Below are 23,969 nucleotides of genomic sequence, written 5' to 3'. Positions count from 1 at the left end.
CCTTTGTTTGATGTAGAAAACAATTTTTTGACCAAAACGGTAATCCTTTCTCCCACTGTAATGCGTATGGTACCTCTACATACAAGAGCCCGTGGAACAGTCACCGTCTAACTCACAGGCAGAGCAAGACGCGACCAGCGCATCGTAATAAGGAAAACAGTCCACGCGCGAAATAAAAAAAAATACGTTGTAATTTTGAAAATTTTAAAATAAATTACAATTACACGTAATTTATGAAGTCTTAGTGATTAGTGTCTGGAGAGTGAATTGTTTTAGTGAACAAAAACGATGTCTACAATGATGCGGTATTTAGTTTACTTGGTAAGTAATTTATTTTAAATAAAATTCATAATTATATTTTTAAATAATTTAATTCTTTATTTGATGTGAGAGATAAACTCCCACGCAGAATAATATCTTAAATTTTGAGTAAATTAAGATTATCCAATTATTTTAGCAACCACATTTAAAGCACAATTTTTTTTAAATTTTTTATTTGAAAGAATATAATTTTTTTTTACGTATATTAGTAATATGAAAAGTTAGAGTTTTTTTGCGGTTATCTGATCGCTGTTTATTATTAATGTAAACATAATTCCTACGGTACATCTGCTTCCCCATGTATAATGGGTCATAAAATAAATATTAACAACAGTGTCGCAATGTTTAAAAATTAAAATTGTAACCATAAATATTTATAATTATTCGTGTAGGAGATATCCATGGACTGCATAATTAATGGCACTCTTTACGACACATTCATGCCTCGGTAGACGAGTATTTCTCTCAATTCTTACTATGTATTTAAATCTAGTTCGTTTCGAAGCGATGGCCGCTCAACGTATCGCTTTAGGTGCGACATTTGCTTGAAGTCCGTTACAACTTACAATTGTATTAGAGAAAGCTGCGGCGGGCGCGCTGCGAAATTGTAGGAATGTATTCCAAAACGAGTAATGCGTTGAATTGTTCTCATTCTTACTTTACACAATGATAGCGGAGATAATGTGCTTCCAATTGTTACAATTTGGTACTCATCATGTACTATTACAGAAAACAGCGGCAGCATAGGCTTTGGGTATACCCGTAAACTGTCCTCTGTCACCACACACATATCATACTAATATATATAAGATCACATGTGAAAATAAACAGTTGAAAATATAAAGACAAAGGTACCTCAATATATTAATGCATATATTGATATTATTGCGTATTGTCTACAGAGCACAGTTTTGAGCACTTTTTTTAAGTTGTATTAAATGTTCTATAATATAAGAGATAAGACTACATAGAATAAATTTGAAGATTTGAGTCTATTGTCTATTACTGCTTTTTATTAGATCCGATTATATTATTATCTGTTTCCCTTTTCCAGAATATCTTTATTCTGTTTGAAATTCGAACGTTCGGTATTCAATTAAAACGATTGTTAAATGGGCCGTAAGATACGAAGTCAACCTTTTATTATCTAAAACATTTATTTGAGTAAGATGAAAGTAGAGTAAGTGCCTGCATAATATAAAGAAAGTGCTGACAGCCTGCACTAGATATTTACAATATACTTATCCATTTAGTCTTCTTAGAAAGACTACAGCAAAGGCAGTGGGACGGTTGGTACCGTTTCGTTCGTTCCGGCGCAGGCGCAGGTCCGTTATCACTGAATAGTGTATGAGATGCCACTGTAGGAAAATCTGGACTTATAAGGCAATTTTCGTAAATTTAAAATAAAGGTTATGAAAATGATATCATTATAAACAATTTATTATAAATCGTTTCGAAAATTTAAAGAATTCTTACTACGATTTAACACGCTCACGGTTTGTACGGTACCTAATTAATTATAAATATTTAATCATTCTAAATACCTTTTTCTATTCAAATTGATATACCTATTATTTTAATTGGTATTAATTATAAAAGATTCAATGAAATCTGACATGTGGAACTGGTAGGTTTTTAAAGTTACTTACCTTTAATATTCATCAATTATTGTAGTGCTTTACTATCAACATGAGATCCTGGCCAGAAATTTACGACATTACGGAACTAAAACTAGTGTGCTCAATATTCTATTTTCATATTTGAATGTTGGGTGGGATTTTAATAAATGAAATAAAGTAATCCGGAACTCTGATACGAGTGAGAGTCCCGCAAGAATTTTTTTTTGGTCAACTTCTCTTCCTCATTTATGTAAGTAAATATAAGGCATACCGTCTTATATTTTAGTCGTATATTATATCACATGATACATTGTTTACGATACTTCTTTGTTGCTTTAATGTGTTACAAATACATTCACCGTAAAGAACATTTAAATTGAAGGAAAAGGTCATTAAAATATGTTTCTTTCTGAACTTAGATTATTCATAGAAGAAGGCAAGTGTATTTGTAATGAAATGCTTCTAATATCGAATAAGGTCTCGACAATCGCTAATTATAATTTGTATTGCTGTGTTCCGATTCCAAAGGATCCAATTATGGAGTAGAAGTAATTAAGCGTAATCTAAGGAATTGTTAATATTTCTACTTAGTATCGGGTGACACATATGCTCGTCTGAATTCTTGTTTTTTATCATAAACAGCTCTAAGACGGAACCGCAAGATAGCGGTCATAAACACAAAAACTGATAATTGCAAACCAAGAGGTCTCAACTCGAGGGAAGTGTGTGGCGCCGTTACACTTTCTCGAGTTTTGAAATGATTTGGGTAATAATCACTTTCATTGTAATAAAAAAAATTACTTTCGCCTTCATGTTTTTGTTGCATTTATTTAAACATCTGGTTTATCGTTCGAAAACATTTTTTATACACTGAATAATTACCAGTGCTTATATTTTTCAACGTAACAGCAACATATTCCAAGGTGGGAGTTTTCAAAGGCAGCAAAGGGAAAATAAGAACTGGTTTTAATTGTATCCATAAGGATTGCTGTTAACTTTTTACATTTTTACCGTACTTAATGACCGTTATTTGTTTATTTATTAAAGTATAGCTTTCAGATCCGTGTGAGAAGAAATTAGGGATCATATGAATAGGAATTCTTAGTTATACCGTTCAAAAGGACATATAGCCGGTAATTCTGCGCCTGGTTCTTCTCGATAGAATCTACTTTCCGAACCGGTGATAGCATCACTTAATTGTTAAATGACGATATAAAAGTTTTTGTAAAAGCCTACTCGAATAAAGTTTATTTTGATTTTGTAGTCGAATTAGATTGCTGATCCGATTTGCAAATGGTCGCATCGGCTGAAGTCGGTAAGGAACATTATCAATATCACACGGCACGGTCACACCCTATCCCGTCCACTTGCTCTACACTTAAACCCAGTTCATTAGACGTGCGTGTGGTCAACAAATTATCGGTGTGAATACCGCGAACTTAATAATTACTTAGTAAGACGATCAGCAAAACTTTACTTTTAATTTAACACATCCTACTCATAGCATTTTTGCTGAGTCGCAAATCGGGTCTTCGAATTCAGATTTTTTAACAAATCAAAAGCAAGATATTGTGTATTGAAAGGTTTTATTAACTTTAATTGTATATACAATATTGTTATCTTAGTTTCAAAACACATAAGTTTATAATAAACTAGTGGATACGCGCAGTTCTAAGCGCTAAACGCTACTAGAGAACAATTCCGCTAGCAAATTCATACTTTATTGTTATCGGATCGAATATGGTCTAATATGGTCCTAGTGATCTGGACAGCATTACCGGACTGGGAGGCGCGTTAAAATACTGAAGCCTGGATGAGAATACGCGCCCTAAGGGATCCTCTTCTGAAGCCGGACCTCGACATATAACGCCGTCGCCGTCAAAGAGGCAGGAATGACGAGTGCATACATCGTCGTACGCCCAGGAGTCGTAGGGGAAACTTAATCGTTGTCGTTTTCTCACTTTAATAATAAAATCATCCACTCATGGTTCGGTCGTAGTTCGATCGAATTAGAATCCCCACCGTATCGTAACAGTAAGTCGTAGCTTGATGCTATGTAGCAGGACTAACAATTTAGCTTTATGTAAGAGTGATTCTTATAATACAACAGTGGCATACTAGTGATGTAAAAATTCACAGATAAGCGGATTGAATTACCCAACTGGACAAAGTATGGAATGCGTTAGTGAGTAAATAGACAAGCTAGAATAGAGTTCTCTGAGCTTGAAGAGGGTTTGGACAACGAAAGAAGAGACAAATTTCTTTAATACTTATTAATAATAGAAAATTGCAAATTTGACCTGCGCTGCAAATTAGCTATGGACAATGTAAACCATATATTTCATGAAATCTTGATCTCAGATTAAAAAACTACGAACAAGTTCTGAGAATACGTCAAATTTAAAAATTCTAAGTTTTAATATTTCTCGTCCTATTTCGGCCAGTACAGCCAGTCACAAAGAAGACTCAACTGAGTAGGACAGGATATGATTATGCTGCGGTCAGGTTTATGCGACATAAACAAGTGTTGTTCACTGACACTCGTGATCTTGTGGGACGAGATATTCCAATGAATGTATGCATTTACCTCACCAACTGCGATGTCATAGGCGACACCCTCTGGATGAACCTCACTTTCGAGCTCGAAAGGGCTCAAATTTCAAGGCTGAGTCTTGTACTCACTCCTACTTCCGGTGACACTGTAAAGACCAGTAGTCCCAACAGCACTACTTTATACATGATACAAAAAAGGTGAATCCATGCAAGTTTGTGCGTTGCATACACAATGGCAACACAATTATGCTGCCTTTTGATTATGCTGCCTTTTGATTATACTTGAAAATCCTTGACCTAATACTTCATAGGCACGATATTTTGCTCGCTTGCTTTCTTAAGCATGTTATAAATAGAATATTACCGTTAATATGTAAATTAGGAGACGAGGAACTAGTAGCCATTCGATTAAAACATAAGATACTTTCCACGTTCGCCGGTCAGCGATGACTTGCGTGGGGTCAGCGACCGGCGCAGTGGGGCAAGGTCGGCCTAACGGACACCATGACGTCTACACTTGTTTACAACGCACAAGATACACCGACACACTTTAGGGTAACCTGTTTTTTGGTTGACTTTGGTCATTTGTACGCATCTCGCATCTAAACATTATCAATATTTACTCTGTAATTCCCAAGTGTCAATAAACTGTAAAATTCCAAAGAGACAAAAGCATATAAGTTTATGTACATATATTTATTTAGTATTTAGTGTTTTTATGGTTACAAACATAACGTTTTACTAGAAACAAATAAGGAATTGTCTGTGGGCTTTTCTTCGTGTATTGCGGTGGATAGGACATAGGATGGTATATAGGACATTTTGCAAGCCCGTCTGGGTACTACCCACTTATCAGATATTAAATCTCCAGACGGCAGTAATTTGTATTGTTGTTTTCGGATTTAAAGGGTGAGTGATACAGTGTAACGACATTGTCAATGGATGATCCACCAGTTGGCCCATTTGCTCGTGAGGTATTTTTTTCTATGCCTACATAGAAAAAAAACATCACTAGTACCTCAGAAAGCTACGTATGACTAATTTCTGTGTTGTGTTAGAGATGAAAGACACTATAAAAAGCTGTTTTAAAAATAAATTTTAATAATTTAAACGAAAAAAGTTTGATATTATTAAACTTGATTGGTACTGTTACCAGCACCAAAATTTCACTTCTAACGGTGTAACAGGTTCATAATTTAGTTCCATAAATTGACACATACTAACATTATCATTTATTACAACATCAATTCATACGAACGCACAGTTTATGGATCTTGGCAATATTTGGTTTTCAACTGTCGAAGTGTTTCTATTAGTTATCTTACACTTTGGAAGTACATACAAACGCGATGTGGGAATTCCCACATTTAAAACATATACTATTAAATACATCTTCTTTTTCTCAAAGCGATACATTCAAACTTTTCTTGAAAATTATCTTGACAGTGGTCATCTTTCTGTTCGAGACATTTCTGTGTCGATTTTAGTGATAGCTTAGCATCACGAAATGCTATTTAGATCAATTTTATTATTTTCGGATAGCAAGTATTTGAGAGATTCCCATAAAAAAAAATACGGGATGTTAAATCTAGCGCACTGGCAACTCTTAATTCCAAAGTTGGATATACAGTTGCAACTATATTTCTTTTTACGTTTTATATTTTAAGGTCAGATAGTCTGTTTCCTAAAAAATGTACTACTTAGATACTAGTGCTTCATAAATAACTTTTAGAATTGAGGAAATTCGCTAAATTCGAAATTGCCCTTATACGTAATTTATGAGCATATAGACCTAAATTATTATAGAACGTCTTGTAACAGTACAAGAAAAAAAATTATAATTGCAGTATATTGAAACTATTTTGTCGCAACAAAGAGGTACGGAGTTTTCCGTGAGCAATAGAAAACGAGTACTGTAATCACAGATCGTTGATACAAATGTGTGTCACACGCGCCCCTGTCATTGCACGGTGCTTGATAAGCATCTAATAAGGTGTAACGTGAACTGTATTCCGCGGCAGTATTTGAGTTGAGACGCAAACGATGGTCGATACGCTCTGTTTGAACGTGCACGCGTCGCCGTAACGGGACTCGTCGCTCCACCTCACGTCATACCACCTGACATGACGATTTCACATGCGGCTCCTCGATGGGTTTAGATTTCGAATGATAAAAACAAAAGCCGGACGAAACCTGATGTAATCCGTCAGGTGACAAGCCGTTTACTTTTGATAACTCCTTTACGAACAGGTTACTTTGAATCTTCGAAATTACGTATTTATGAATATATATGGTATATAAGATCACTAAGTATACTGAAATATCCACTAAGACGGCCACTTCGTTTCTTCGAGAACCATTCAAGGATCACTTCCCTATGATACTGTTATGTCATGACGGTTGGCCTATTTATATGACCTCCAAACTCGAGAGGTCCCATAAGGCATCGCTTCATCGCCCGATCTTCAGAGAAGCAGGTCAGCGTAGCCATTTTTCTCACGCTCCTGCTTGGTGACACTTTTGCTGGATATCAATATAATAGTATTCTATCGCGGATTCATACTTAAGTATTATTACATTAAAAAGCGGTATTTCAATATTACAGGCATTCCAATTTTGTTACATGTATTTATAATATATGCGTATATATATTCGTCTTTATTAAAAGTAATAAAAAGGAAAAAGTGAGAGAGTTTACAGTTTCGGCGAAACTTTCACTGTTCCCTTAGTATAGAGCTACCAAAACCAGACAAAGACTAAATAAAATTCGCAGCAAATTTTAACATTCAAACATCAAGCATCGAAACTAATCGATTTATAGTTCTAAAATGTTGATAGAGCTGGTACTGGTCCCTAATCCCTGTACCCAAAAGGACATTTTTTTTTATTTTTACAATTGCAGTATGTAATATAATAATAATCTATAAAGTGGGAGAAAGTGGGAAACGCATTTACATATATTATACTAGAACCTACACCAAAATAATCGTCATTGTCGAGTATAAGTTTATGTTAATTATGTTTATTGATTGAATCGTTTTTCTCAATTAGACAAAAACGTATCCTTACGGCGGACGTTTTTGTAAAAACGAATAGAACAATTTCCTCAATTCTTATGAACCTATTTATTCCTATCAAATAAACTGTTAACAAGAGGCAATAATTATCGCTTAAACGCTTAGTAGGTTTTATTTCATCAACCCACTTAGCAATATTAAGAAAGTTAGTGTTAATTATCGTTTTAACCCATGCTATATTATTATTTAGTTTTTGTTCGGTATAGAAATGCAATGATATTTTGTCAGGAACTACCTGTAACAATGATTGATGATAATCGAACGAGAAAGCTGCAAATCCATCGGAATACATACTTGTGTTTGTGCACTCGCCTGCTTCACACAGTTACTCGTTGAGATTGCTTCCGTAGTCAGAATTCGGTTTAAGTAAAGTTTGGGGGATCCATTTTTTTTTATTTGAATATTTACTTACAAATTCGGATAATGCGTTATATATGGCTAAATAATATCACGAGACAACTATACCTACATATATGCAGTGCACGAATTACATCAAAATGTACAAATGTCATCATACATTTCGCTTTGTTAATTGTTGTAACAAGGAATTCCGATGCCGTAATACGCTATTCGACTAATTCTCCTCTTAAATTGATTCGTTATTCATTATATAGTCGTTGAAATATGTCTTTTCTTAGAGTAAGAATACCCAAAGATTTTATTTAGGGTGCAGAGGAAATTATTCATTATTTCTTGGGTAAATAAAGGGTACAGTTATAAACGTCTTAGTGGTAGTAGGTTTGCAAAGTCCGTCTGGGCAATCATCATATAGGTATATATTCTTCAACTAGTTTAAAAGGTCTGCGTTATAATCAATTTCTTGCTATCTCAATGAGAGCATTTCATAGATTGTTATTAACGGAGTAAAATCAAAACAAAAATGTATAGTTAAATGCTTCTACGGTGATCTTAAATAATGGAAGGCTTAAATTAGGAAAGTAAATATGGTTTGTTTTGCAAGAGCATCTATGCAAGTTTCTTGCCATTTCTGAGAGCTGCTTTCCTAAATGTTGGTAAAGTTGAAATATTGACTACTAAAATGTTTTACTGTATAGTATTTAAAGTGATACAACATCTAAGACCCAATGACGGCGTATTGGCAGTGTGACTGTCTACAATAACGACCACTTTTCATCAAACGAGCCGCTCTCCTTTCCGAAATACAAATAAGTAAAAAATAAAAACTCTATTTCGTGACAGGTCGTTTATTAAGAAGTTTATGAGTTAGAGCAGACAGCCGCAGTCAGCGTTGCGTGGACGCACAACCGGTCATAAGAACCGCGACAGTTATGTGATTACGTACTACGTAAGTAGAGTAGGACAATAAAGTAATTCTTTATCTCCGACGCACTGGCGTAAAGTTACTAAAAGTAACTACTATAGTGCATTTTAGCGCGAAACGGTATAGCCTCTATTTGTCGTAGTATGCCAAAATTATAATTTAGCTAAAAGGGTATGACAATATTGACGACGTTAAGAACCGTTCCCTAAATGGAACAAAGACGAGCCAATGGCCAATATTTATATTAATTTTCAATGAAATGTGGAAATACTTAGGCTAAGTTTATTTACCGAACATTTACTTGTCGAATAATAAAACTGGAAAGAAAAGGAATATCCTACTTAGATTGAATTTTTTTTTTATTCAATGCTTAGACAAGACAATATGTCCATCTGGACATGTGTAAAAGTCTACTCGCTAGCAAAAATAGGCATTAAAAACAAATTTGCAATCGTCGAGTACTCTCTCACCTCCGTAATCCACTCCACTCGTAACTCAAATATTTGAAGACACTCACGACGAGCATTGCATAAATAATGTGAATGATAAATCTCAACGGATAATGTGGTCGAGTGAACGTAGTTTTAATATCTTCGCTATAATTTGCGGCGTCCGTTATCGTCTGCTGACACGTAATGTCTTCTCAATTATCTGAAATGATCTCTGTTTACTACCTTATATTCTATACTAGCTGTTCCGCGCGACATCATACGTATTAAATTTTGCTCTAAATAATTACCTTTATAATATAAATGATTTTAATAAAACATACGAATAATAAATATGAGACAACATCACATACATTACTCTGATCTGATACTTAGGTACATTGGGGTTAAGTAGATGAAGCACTTGTGTTATGGAAATCGGAAGTAACGACGGTACCACAAACACCCAGACCCAAGACAACATAGAAAACTAATGGTAATCTGCATCGACTCGGCCGGGAATCGAACCCGGGACCTCAGAGTGGCGTACCCATGAAAACCGGTTTAAACACCACTCAACCATGGAGGTCGTCACGAATAGAACATTGCAAGGTTCAACAACATAGTTTTTGCCATAACATGGGCAATTCTACTTATTTGTAAAGGTAATCGTCATACGTTTCCGATTCCATCCCGAACTTACTTCGGGCGAAATGCAACTGCCTCTTTGTAAGTAGAGTAGAACAACCGCAGTCGGCAACAATTGCAAAGTGACTATATATTATAATTAAGATTGAAAGCAGGCCATAAAAATACTAAGTGGCAGTGTTCCTTCTATTACTCTTCTATCTGATAATTTAGCCTTTTGCGCTAATCGGCCGTTAAATCAATTAAAACTACCCATGAAGTAATGGATTTGTATCGTTATTAATGAATTTGTGGCTCACTTACCAATTATTCCGCGCAAAAGATGTACTTTGGATTTAAGTTTTCCTGCTTGAAGGGTCGCACACATTGACGTCACATATTTTTGGAGTAAGTGGTTTACACTCGTTACGTTGACAATGCCCATGAGCGAGGGTGACCTTACCACTCGATGGTATCACAAACTCCACGAAGATATACTATTAAGCTCGTTTTTAACAATTTTCATTCTATTCATTCGCTCTATTCATCATAATTTTTGTTCTATCGTATTTTCGTTCGTGCTCCTAAAAAAATTTAATTTCTCATAAATTACTGCAGCCACTACATACCAGTATTACCGTCATTGTAGCTCTAACAAATAACAAACAGGTAAAAGTTGGAAACCATTTTCCCGGAAACAGTTTGACTTGACCGATTGTGAATCAAATCCCGCAGAAATTATTACTGTAGATTGTATCTGTCTTCATTGAATCCGCGATAAATGCTCGAGGTATGCAGGTTAGTAAGGCGTAACGGACTTGACTAAAACGTACTGCGCTACACATAAACACGTACCTGCTCCCTGTTTCAAAATAAACCTTAAGTTTATGAGAATAAGGTCTATAAGGGCATTGGAAATCATTTGCATATGCCGCTACATTGGCGCCGACTCTCGACTTATAAGGCGATTTGTATAGCTTCGCGTGGATAGATGCAACCTTTTACCGAACTGAGAAAAAGAGAAAATTATAGCTGTATTGTTTGTTCGATTAAGCGTCAACCAACGAATATTATAAACAAACAGGAATATATTTATATATATGCGTATATTCTTATCTAAGTATATACGCATATTTTTGTTTTTTGAGATGTAGGTACCGACGTCATTTTGCTTTTTTCCTGTCAAAGTTATACGTGTTTGCATGTCTTTGTTCTTGGCTGGGTATGCATATAAATATAATTATCATTCTAGTAAATAGACTGTTTTACTTAATTACAGACCCTAGCAGCGCTGTGCATGTCAGAGCCGACTGTGGAACCGAAGACAGAAGACGCACAGGGCGACTCCGAGGAGCCGCCGGAAGGTTACTACGCGTTCGTCGAGTCACCGAACGCCACTCCACCTAGGTAATTATCATTTACGCTAACAAATGATTACCGTTAAATACTTAATTTTAGAATTTATCTCATTTATAACTTGTCCGTTTGTCATGTGCGATTTAAGACGAATCAGCGATATTATAAACACTTCATGATTCATTGCTATTACTCTTTTACTCCTCTTTTTAACCCCCGACGCAAAAAGAGGGGTGTTATAAGTTTGACGTGTCTGTCTGTCTGTCTGTCTGTGTGTCTGTCTGTCTGTGGCATCATAGCTCCCGAACGAATGAACCGATTTCAATTTAGTTTTTTTTTGTATTATAGGTGTTTTACGGGCGAGTGTTCTTAGACATGTTTGATGAAAATCGGTTTAGCCGTTTAAAAGTTATGGGGAGTTAAAGTGGGGAAGAAAAACCGAATGTCTGCAAATATGCTCAAATGGGGTATCAAATGAAAGGTTATGACTTGTACATCACAAAAAAACATTAGTAATTAAATAAAATTACTAGAAAAAAAAATTAATTAAGAAACAAAAAATATAATCAGTAAGTAAAATAAAAATAAAAAAGAACAAGATTGACCTTAAAATGTAATTTTAACTTATATGTTTTAAATCGACAAGAACCTACGTATTTACAACTTAATCAGAGATATTATAAGGATGTTTACCTTTAAAAAGTATAAAATAAAAAATTAAATTAAAAATTTCAGAAACCCCCGCCACAAAAAACATAAGCTACCTTTAAAAATTAAAAAATAATAAAAGAAAATTAATCCTAAACTTCGCGTTGGGGGACCGAGCGCTGTTGTACAAAATAATAATAAGTGTTAGATAAAAGATGAGATCGGTAAACATGTGACACTAATTAATTAGGAGAGGTCCCCCAACGCGAAGTTTTTTTTTAATATTAAACATAATTATACATATAGGTACTTTAGGATTAATTTTCTTTTATTATTTTTTACTTTTTAAAGGTAGCTTATGTTTTTTGTGGCGGGGGTTTCTGAAATTTTTAATTTAATTTTTTATTACAAAATGTTAACTATGAAAGCCCTTTATCGCAGTAGCTGTGTGACTGTCGTGAAAGGGATTTCCGACACAAGTCTCATGTTGAGAGGCCACTAACGGGCTCAACGGTTATCCTGTAACCGACCCTTTACCTAGACCGTTATCAGAAGTGAGGATACTGTCCTACAGTATATATAACGGTGTCATTACGCTTAGCTACGACGGCTTGTAATAAATGATGAGAGCACGCTCGCAGAAAGAATAATTAAACAATTTTATATTTAACTAGAATATAATTGTCTACATAACTGTTGTCAGTTATCATCATAAAACTTCTCAATAAGGTAATATCCATTAAAATACATATCTTGTAATTAACCTGAAGGTCAAATCTGCCCTCAAAGTAATTTCGCCAATAAAACGCCAGCGGTCTTCGGTCGGCAAATGAAGTCCCATCCGAATGCAATAAACATGACTTAAAATAATGCAGAGATTTCTCGTCCAGACATGCGAGCTCTCGGCTCTCTCTCGGCGCTGATTACTTGTTTATCACTTTCGAGTGTAACAAGTGGTCAGTGGACGGTGGGCGGTTAGAGGACGCCACTTTCACTAGCACGTTACAAATATAGCATAATGGGTGCTGTCATCGAATTCGTTATGACTGATGCTTTGAACACAAATTCTATTTAGACATAACTGTTTTGCTTAATGGATTGTTTAGCAGTCTATTTAAAGATCGAATGTCAATGGCTTCTTACTAAAAAAAAATCGAAGAAAATATGAATAAAAATGTACCCTACGCTATGTGTATATATTTAGTAAACCCAATTGTAGGGATGTTTTCGTCGGAGGAAGGATTACTCACTCAGGACTCAGGTTGTTCTGCCGCCAAAGTGTATTCGTACTCCATATTAGCGCTCCTCAAGTGTAACTGAACCTTCTTATGGTGCTTGGTTAAGTGTCAAGGCGTTAACAGTTCGGTGTGGTTGCAGAGTACGGCCACCGCCCTACCGACAAGTGACGTCGGAGTGTGCGTCGGCTGGCGACCGAGCCCACGTCAGCGCCAACAACCTGTGCGGGGACCTCAACAGGGGCCTCATACCGCGGAACCCGATGGGACAGAATCCTAATGGCGAACCTTATCCTTTGTAAGTATCAACTAAGTTAATAGAATTATTGATAAAATAATTTCGGCTGTCTAGTTGGTTTTGGATTAGAGGCTGCAAGTTTGGTCCCGGGCTCGTATCCTAGATTGATATAATACAAGTTACTTTTGAGAATTTTATATAAGGAGATAGTAACTACCAATACTGATTGGTAGTTACTATCTCCTCTGGTCTGAAAAGCACGCTAAGTCGTTGGTGTTGCACCTTGACGGACGAGCGAAAAGAAATTTTCCGAACTACAGCAAATATTATCAGCTGCTACTTTGGCTTGTCTTTCAATTTTGTTATTGTAAGAATAACGAATTTAATTTATTAAGAGATATGTACATGTATTGTAGTCAACAAAGAGTTATTGTTAATAATGCAGCGTCCGACCTAACGTAGCTTTCTGCCCACAAATATAAGTATTCAAAATGAGATTTATATATAGAAAAATGTACTACTTCTTACTCATACTCCTAATTATTGAAGGCAACACGAGACAATAGATTAAATCGCTTTGTATCTCGGATCTCGATGCAATGACTTCACTTGGTGGTAGGGCTTTGTGCAAGCCTGTCTGGGTAGGTATCACCCACTCATCAGTTATACTACCGCCATATAACAGTACTCAGTATTGTTGTGTTCCGGTTTGAAGGGTGAGTGAGCCAGTGTAACTACAGGCACAAGGGACATAATATCTTAGTTCTCAGTTGGTGGCACATTGACGATGTAAGGTAATATATCTTACAGCGTCATTGTCTTTGGGTGATGGTGACCACTTTCCATCAGGTGGCCCATATGCTCGTCCGCCAACCTATACAAAAAAAATGACTTTCAAGTCCTCGCTTAGTTTTTAACGTCATATAACACGGTCTCACGGTCCTCGGTCGATGCTAATATTGTTTACACCTATAAAAATGTATCACTTTAAATGTTACCAATATAAATATTATTTGTAAGTGTTTAGTGATAAGTCGATGGTGTATTTGCATCTTAGATCTTGATGCAATGACTTTCCAGTTCTCGTTTTTAATTTCACATAACACGGCCTCACGGTCCCACGATATTAGCATCGTGGGACCGTGAGGCCGTGTTATGTGTCACGGCCGTGGCCGTGTTGTTTGTTACACCTATAAAAATGTTCCACCAACCCGCATTGGAACAGCGTGGTGGAATATGTTCCAAAACCCTCTCCTTAATGGAAGAGGAGGCCTTATCTCAGCAGTGGGAAATTTACAGGCTGTTACTTTACTTTACTATAAAAATGTAAAACCTTAAATGTGACCTATGTTAAATATTATTAAGTGTTTAGTGATAAGTCAATGGTGTAATTATTACAATAAGTAATGTCTGTCCCCGGCGGGCACGCAGCGAACTGATCCGCAACCACACATTGCGCTTCCTGTCGCGCACGCTGCCCGTGCTGCGCGCCGACGACGCGCTGCCTCGCGTGGCGCACGTCGCGCCCGACGCGCTGCCCGACTTGCAGCACAACAGGTACCGCGAGTACTGTACTGTACTGTACTGACAGAAACTGGTCCTTTGTACATTGACGTATGTATGACAGGGTAGATAGATAGATAGATAGATAAAAACTTTATTGCACTCAATATCACATAAAATAACAGTAAATATAACATGATTAGTTACAGAAAATTGACGGCAAGGGCGGCCTTATCACTAAAAGCGATCTCTTACAGGCAACCCAACAGATGAGGACAACATATTCTGTAAAGAGGGTAGTGCATAATTATATTATGATGCATACGTATACAATGGATATTTGATTTAATATAAAATTGCATATAAGGAAAACGTAAAATAAACATACATGCAAATACCTGTACATACATACATATATATATACATACATACCTATATATCTACATAAATACATATATACCTACCTACCTACATACATATAAATATAAAAAAGGAGTAGTTACGAAGAATATTTTTGAATACTGGCTTATATATGAGACAACATCACATACATTGCTCTGATCCCAATGTAAGTAGCTAAAGCACTTGTGTTATGGAAAATCAGAAGCAACGACGGTACCACAAACACCCAGACCCAAGACAACATAGAAAACTAATGATAATCTACATTGACTTGGCCGGGAATCGAACCCAGGACCTCGGAGTGGCGTACCCATGAAAACCGGTGTACACACCACCCGACCACGGAGGTCCACTGCGACTGTTTTGTACCGAGAACGCTTGCTTGTAGATTGTCAAAAATCTACCACTGGTTCGGAGAGAAATATCTGAGATGAACCGGTGAAAAGAACCTTTGTGTGTTATTTAAATTCTAATATGTTATGATAAATATAAAAAAAAAAAAAAAAAATATATTTAGTTAATTTGCATGTTACGTATTTTGTTGATTTTTTTTTTCTTTTGTAATTATAATTTTTGTGTGGAAATAAATAAAGCTGTAATAATAATAATAATGTTATGATAACTGATGATTCGATAACTCGGGCCACAGACTAGAGGAGCGCGCCAAGCGGTCGCTGCCGGCCGAGGCGCCGGGCGAGCTGCGCATGGAGCACCGCGCCGCCGACGCGCGCGACAACCGACACTTCTGCGACGGCGGCGGAGTGTGAGTGCACGCACACACACACACACACACGCAGAGACACACACACACACACACACACACATCAAGACTTATTGATTCAAGACTAGATCAAGACTTATAGTTAATCTAATTTTATCACATGCCTACTGCGAGTCAGATACATTCGATGTAACTACAGGCACAAACAACTTAGTTCCCTATGTTCTCATTGGAAACCAAGGAATAATTCAAATTTCTTACAGCGCCAATACCTAAGCGCGGCGGTGACCTCTTAACTTCAGACGGCTCATTTGCACAACCACTTATGTATTTCATAGAATAGTCACCACCACTGTATGCGATCAAGGCGTTCTACAAGGAACGATCATGATTCCACATTTATTCCTAGTTTGTAGAAGTGACGAAACTACTGATTTGTTTAAAGCTGAAGCCCATTATAAAATGTGATAAAAAAGAACATAAATAAAACAAATTACATTTAGAAACGTACTTATATATATTTACTAGAAACGTGTAGCGTCATAAACAAGAAAGTGTGAACATACGAAAATACTGCGTTTAAAAATTTCAACTCGCGATACACATTTTGTCTCTTACAACACAAAAGGCAACATCGCATCGATATTTTAGTAACTATAAGAAATTGTATATAATATATTTTTACAAGCACATCCATTATTGACAGTAATGATCTACCGAATACAATATCTATTCAAAATATACATATGTATTCGATTTAATAAATACTATACTCAATTAATATGTTGTATACATTCTTCGTAAAAAGTTCAACAAAATCTGATTTTTAAGAACTATAATCTTTTGCTATTCGCTAAACTTGAACCGCCCCGAGAGTTTTAAGATCTGAGACGACAACATCCAGAGCGTCGTGACTCCTTCCGTCTAAGATTTTGACTCGATTGTCCTTCTCTATCTGGCAATTATAAAAAAAAAAACATTTTTTAATATATGTATAAAATCGTCAAAAAATAGATTATAGCTGGTGGTATGAGGTGCGGCGGGTCAAGCGCCGCATGCTTGCCGGTGCGCTATTGGTTCGTCAGTCGACCTTTGCTATCCACGCCGTGTCCACGTTACGTTTGTTCTCAAAATACCATCACGCAAAAAAGTTTTTATTACGAAATGGTTTTACATAGGAAAGAAATAAATAATATTTATGACGTAAATTGTTTTAGGAAAGAGAGGCTGATATTAATGCAGTTGATAATAATTTATAACAATCTATAAAATGGTGGTCCGTTTTATAAATTGGCAACAAAATGGTGCGAATCTAAATTTTAAATGGTTCAAAAGATTCGGAATTTCTTACTGTCTTTCTAACTAGCGACAAAAATAAAAGAACTGAATAAAAACCAATAATAGACATTGACATTTTATAAAAGAATTATCCACAATTCCAATGTCCAAAACGTTTGCCTATAACACCTTTAATTTTGTAATTAGATTAAATATTCTATCTTGAATCAAACACGTTTTTGTTTATACTTAATTATATTTTGTCCAATATATTTATCGGCATGCTTATCAATATTTAATTTGCAAACCCGCGAGCGAGGCTACTTCAAAAATAAACAATATGCAAAAGCAATAATACTTTCTTGCTCGATAGTACCTATGCGCAAGCACACCCCCTCCGCTTTCTTCCAGCGTTCTTTTTACACGACGCGGTCTATACTCTTATATATTTAATAAAATTGAGCTGTCAAAAACTGCCGCCTAACTGAGTGTATAGAGTATAGAGTGTAGAGTGTAGAGATAAAGAGAGAGTGGGTACCTCTGCTCGGTAGCGGATGTGCTCGGGCCACACGCAGCGGTCGAAGTACCCATCTACGTCGGGCGGCTCGTACAGACGCAGGCAGCGCCGCGCCAAGCACTCACCGTATTCCAGCACGAAGTAGTATCTGATGTGGAATATATGAAGCTAATCTTGACATTTATGTCACACTGATGAAAGGTAGAGCCGAGATAATAAATAAATAAATAAATATGAGACAACATCACATACATTACTCTGATCCCAATGTAAGTAGCTGAAGCACTTGTGTTATGGAAATCAGAAGTAACGACGGTACCACAAACACCCAGACCCAAGACAACATAGAAAACTAATGGTAATCTACATCGACTCGGCCGGGAATTGAACCCGGGACCTCAGAGTGGCGTACCCATGAAAACCGGTGTACACACCACTCGACCACGGAGGTCGTCAATGGCCCAGTGGTTAGAACCCAGGCAAGCACCGCTGATTCATGTGCTTGATTTGTCTTTATAATTCATCTCGTGCTCAGCGGTGAAGGAAAACATCGTGAGGAAACCTGCATGTGACAAATTTCATAGAAATTCTGCCACATGTGTATTCCACCAACCCGGATTGGAACAACGTGATGGAATATGTTCCAGACCTTCTCCTCAAAGGGAGAGGAGGCCTTTAGCACAACAGTGGGAATTTACAGGCTGTTTTTGTTGTTGTTGTTGTTGATGAAAGGTATATAAATATATAACAATAACGTTTACATACCTTAAATTACAAATTTCCATAATCGGTTTATAATTCATCACTGTAAACCCTTCTAACACCATAAACTTTTTACCGTTCACTTGTAACTTCCCTCCACTTCGTTCATCATTGAACGAATGTGCTTTATTTTCACCGTCCACAGTCTTCATGATATCATTGAACATAGCTTGCATATCCAGTGACGACAGTATATCATAGTTGTTATGGTCCAGACCGTCACATTTAATATGATGGGGACTATCATCCAGATAGAAGTATTTATCTTGATGGAACACGTACACAGGTGTGAGAAGGTTTTTTAATTTATTCGCTAGAGTTGTTTTTCCTCCGCAAGTAACACCAGATACACCTATGATAATCCAGCTGTCCATTTTCCCATGTGCCATAGTGATTTGAGCTCTATGGAAATAAGTTAGAGGTGTGGATATATGTGGTACAGAGTAAAAGACATGAGTCCCCCGATGAAAAAGAAGCCCCAAACAGCGCACGATAGTAATGCCCACTGTGGATCAGGAATGTATTTGTAGATAGCAAGATCTAAAACAATAAAGGCATTCACAGCTATAGTTAAAAATATAATGTAAAACGACCCACATTTGAAACTATAAAATTTCAGACTTAATTCTATGAATTAGTTATTTGTAATGTCTTACCTTCGTCTATGAAAGGATATGAATTGATCCAAAAAACAAAAACCAGAAAAACAGTAACTGTCGTTACCAAAATCAGTTTCCCCAAAACTGCATCAGGAATGTCCATAAAGGCATGTCTTTTTCGACCAAATGGAACTAAATACTTTCAACAGTTTCCCACTCACTATAAAATTTTGAGTTAATGATTGTTTTGTGAGGAATTTAAATATTTATTGAAACAGATTCAAAGATATTTTAACTACAGAAATAACTGTTTTCAAATTCATCAAAGGGCTCTTCTGCAAAAAGAATGGACTTCACTTCATCAACTTTAACTTCAATTTTCTCAGCAAGAGGCTTGCCTTTGACAGCTCGCTCCACAATCTGTAAAAGAGAATATGAATATTCATATGTAAAATATTACAAATGTATGATCGGCAATGTTTATGGTTTAGCTCAAAGCAACCATTGAGTAGATTAATCTCTTTGTTTATTATGTTTATAGTTGACATTGAATCTACTTAAATAAAACTGAGTTAATAAGCAAAATTCAGAATACATCAAAACACTTTGGAGACTGGTTCAAAGTCAATGATTGTATCTAATCAGTGCAAATATAACACAACAATAAAATTGTATTCAAGATAATTCTTATCAATCTATATAAAGTAAATTTATGTTAAATAGATTATTTATGAAAATGAGTATGGCACACTTTTATCATGATACTACATAATAATTATAATAATAACACACAATACAAAAAACCAACATATTCAGCAAAATTTCTTTAAACATAGAATATTCTTATAATTAATAATTCACACAAAGCTGTAGAGATTAACTAATTAATATTTACATTCTATGTGATTTATCAACAGCTCTACATTATGCACTACAAATAGTTAATGATTATTACATCTTTATTTATACTACAACACCATTCTGCTTAACTACTTATATCAACTTTTACTTCTTGTAAATAGTTCTGATAAAAAAAGTGTCATTTCAAAGTGCCATTCAAAGTCAACCTTTTAATTTTTTTTACTACTCCTCAAATTAGACACTACCAAGATTTTAAATTGTAGATAATGACAAAATATCAAGCTCAAAAAAATCAAAAAAAAAAATAAAAAACATGGTAAATATCCTGAAATTAATACCTTTATATACTATCAAATCGCACATTACCTCAACTGCTTCTTGTAATCAAATAAATAAATAAATACCTTTTCAGCCACTGCACTGTTAGCTGTTGGTGTTGACAGTGCTAGGAGCTTCTTTATATTCTCTTCCACTATTTTTTCCTTTGATTTGATTACTGCCTTCTTCTGCTTTTTACTATTTTGTTTGTATGGATGAGTGTTAACTAAAATAACACATTTACTTTTTAATATATCAGTTTATTTAAAACAAGTGGGAGATGCTCTTCTCTAATCAGCCTTCATAACGAAGGTATTTGGTAGTTAGAGGTATATTCTGTTAAATAGTAACATGTGCATTGATATATAAATATTAGCAAAATTTACGCAAAACGGCTTACGTCGAAGAATTATAAATATATACTACTTTATGATAAGTTAATTGTGTAACTCGTGAATGATGCAACGTCTGACTACGGTACGAACCTTGACCTACGCTCTGATGCCGAGTTGGGTTTGCCCGACGCTTTTTTCCTTTACTTATGTTTTCTAGAAACAAGAAAAATACAATTAACTCTGAATTTTAATATACAGGCACAAAAAGATGTATTGTTCCATACCTTCAGGATCCACTAAAGCAAGAGCCTGACGTACTAACGCCGAAGACATTTTAAATCATCAACATTAATAAAAACATAACAATTTTTACTAATATTTATACTCTCTAACCTATAAATTCAATTCAAAATGCGCCCGTCTGACATTTGACAACTGACAATGACAAGTTGACATTTTTTTTTTCGCTTTTTTCTTTCCTTAGAGGCAAAAGGCAAAGGTATTACATCGTACAGCCAAGTCTTTTGTAAAGACAAGTTGACAACAAATATTTTACGTAGCTTTTATTCATCGGCAAAAGTGCTACATCTTCAGCCTAATAACAACGAAAACATGATTATCAATGTTAATCACTTTGATAAAATAAGTCCAAATTTGTAATATAAGTTTCCTTGATAAATTAGTCTATGCATAATTTTCTCTCATCAGATAAAATTTCCATGATTGTATAATATCACAAAGGTCACGATCATGCAACCATCGCTAAAGTTATAATAGGAGTGAAAATAATTAATAATTGTGTGTTTTAGATTTTGTATGCTGTACCGAGCTATTAATGGTGAGAGTTCGGGACCAGAACGTCGAGAAGACCCTGGAGTGGGTACTCACACACACACACCTCACGCACCGCCTCATAAATATGAGGTAATAAATGTATGAATGAAAATAGGTCATAAAAACTATTATAAGTAAGAATAGAATATAATATTTAGGTACAGTAAGGTACGTTGGGTACTTAAATAAATTATTTTGTGATAAATTTTCAGGCAATGTTTTTAAAAACAACATTTGTCTATAACTAAGCAACTGAAATATTTAATAATTATTTTATGCTAAAAATACTATGTTTAAAAAAAGATTTGCAGCATTGTTTAAAGGGATTGTCTTCTACCATTCAGGGCCCGCCCACTCCCTGCCCCGCCCGCGTGGAGTACGCGACGCCGGTGTTCGCTCGTAACTACCAAGGAGTGTGGCGCTATGTAGTACAGATTCCCTACGAGGGATATTTTACGCAGACTGTTGAAGTCACAAGGTATGTTTTTGAAATTATGAAGATAGTGGGATTTACAAAAAAGTACTAATGACAATTTTTTTATTCGACAAATAAAAACAATTTGTACTAAGTTGTGATTTAGTCACTTATAAAAGTTTTTTGTACAGAATGCTATGTTCTGTGTAAGTTTTTATTTTATAATTAATTTCCAAAACCTTCTCCTCAACGGGAGAGGAGGCCTTTAGCCCAGCAGTGGGAATTTACAGGCTGTTGTTGTTGTTGTAAAACACTAGCATGCTATCGTCCATTGGCAGGTGCATGCAGTCGCGCTGCCACTACCTGGAGGGCGGCTGCCTCAGCTCCCCGCGCTGGCTGTCGCTGCTCGTGGCCGAGCTGCACTACCCGCCGCCGCCCGCCGCGCCCGCGCCCGCCGTACGCACACGCACACACGCACACACGCGCACCCACGCGCACACACACATACACAAACACGCACACACGCGCACCCACGCGCACACACACATACACAAACACGCACACACACACGCACACACGCGCACACACGCACACACACACACACGCGCACACACGCACACGCACACACGCGCACTCACGCACACACGCGCACTCACGCACACACGCACACACACACACGCGCACACACGCACACACACACACATACACGCGCGCACCATACCGTTTGCGTGTATACTTATTATATATCTATAAGAACCTTTTTCTTACCATAGGAGTACCAGCAGTTCGCGCAGAAACGTCTGGGTGAGACCGACAGCAGCACTGAGAAGCCGCCGCACTGCGACGGACACGACGAACTCGGCTGCTATCAGGTGCGTTGAGTGACGATAAACGAGTCTAACACTTTCGTTGCTAAAATCTACATTTTATAACATCGCGCTACACGTAACTGCCAAGCATCTATAACTTTCATTATGTATGAATAATCTATTAGGTTACATTCATGACGGAATTTATTAAGTTTGATATTGCTTTTGTTTTAAAGAGTGTTTTAAGACTGTGATATCTTTTGCTATAATTGAATTAGAAATACAAAACATTTTTTTAATTTTATGCCAGAAATGAAACCATTTTTTATGTCCAAATATTGACAAATCTATTAATATTCCCAATCAGGTGCGGCTGTACTACGACTGGTTCCTCGTGCCGGGCTCGTGCAAGTGCTGGCGGCCGGACTACTTCGCGCGCTACGTGCGCCGCAACCACCACGAGCTGTGAGCGCACGCACACACACACACACGCACGCACACACGCGCACGCACACACGCCGACCATGCAGACGTAGACCACTAGAGATTACTGTACGACTTTGTATGAAGTTGCTAAGATTAGATTCATTGTAATGAGATACGTGTTCTTATTGACAAATTACGAAAACAAAACAATAATAAAAGGCACTTGACATTATGTTTTCGAAATTCAGAATTATTTCATAATTAATAAAAGTAATTAGTTTACTGCGAAAAGGGTCTGATATTTTTAGATGTTTTCTCTCCTAGTATTAATTGTAATTTTTTTTTAAATCAACTGAGTGAACTTTTTGGTGCTAAGACTTTGTGACGTAAAGACTGTGTTAACTCATGTTATGAAAAGTATTTTATGTAAGATTTTAAAAGCGTTTTAGACGTTGTATTTATACGCTAAAATTCTCTAAAATAGGCTTAAAATAATAATATATTTACGAGTACATGTATTATCGTTCTCCGTGTTGATAGTGTAAATACAGCTTTAGATAAAAGTATAAAGGCACGACGAGATCTCCGTAATTATATTATTAATTTAATATTACTCGATACCATTGCTTTTAATCATAAGGTTTATTTATTTTACTAAATTAAATTTAATAAAAAATCGTTAAGGAAATATTTTATTAAAATTGTAAATGAATAATATTTTTAGATCATATGTAACTTTTTTTAATAAAGTTTTATGATGCTTGTATATTTTTCAAGACAATTTTTATAACAACATACTCAGCTC

General features: G+C 36.0%; 3 protein-coding genes across 3 annotated transcripts in view; 1 reads left to right on the top strand and 2 right to left on the bottom strand.

Annotated features, from left to right (window-relative positions):
• Positions 1-9,429, bottom strand: part of LOC124539242 — a 16,393-nt gene extending 6,964 nt beyond the window's left edge. The window contains exon 1 of the mRNA XM_047116549.1: positions 9,323-9,429. The gene's annotated coding sequence lies outside the window, so the exon portion shown is untranslated. The remainder of the gene's footprint in view (positions 1-9,322) is intronic.
• On the top strand, positions 82-23,875 carry LOC124539241. The gene is made up of 10 exons (XM_047116542.1): positions 82-321; positions 11,187-11,314; positions 13,289-13,444; positions 14,816-14,941; positions 15,939-16,052; positions 21,490-21,604; positions 21,859-21,992; positions 22,268-22,385; positions 22,703-22,801; positions 23,106-23,875. Exons 1-10 carry the CDS (start codon positions 289-291, stop codon positions 23,205-23,207), a joined length of 1,125 nt encoding a protein of 374 aa, XP_046972498.1. The 5' UTR covers positions 82-288; the 3' UTR covers positions 23,208-23,875.
• Positions 16,509-19,586, bottom strand: LOC124539244 (nicotinamide riboside kinase 1). Its single transcript, XM_047116550.1, has 4 exons — positions 19,224-19,586; positions 18,571-19,107; positions 17,827-17,953; positions 16,509-16,965 (listed from the first exon to the last, which is right to left on the bottom strand). Exons 2-4 carry the CDS (start codon positions 18,954-18,956, stop codon positions 16,864-16,866), a joined length of 615 nt encoding a protein of 204 aa, XP_046972506.1. The 5' UTR covers positions 18,957-19,107; positions 19,224-19,586; the 3' UTR covers positions 16,509-16,863.
• Positions 23,876-23,969: the final 94 nt, after the last annotated feature.

This window comes from Vanessa cardui, chromosome 22 (genome assembly GCF_905220365.1).
Source record: "Vanessa cardui chromosome 22, ilVanCard2.1, whole genome shotgun sequence".
In the NCBI taxonomy this organism is placed as follows: Eukaryota; Metazoa; Arthropoda; class Insecta; order Lepidoptera; family Nymphalidae; genus Vanessa; species Vanessa cardui.
The sequence above is the reverse complement of the archived record's forward strand: the minus strand, read 5'-3'. Positions and strand labels throughout refer to the sequence as shown.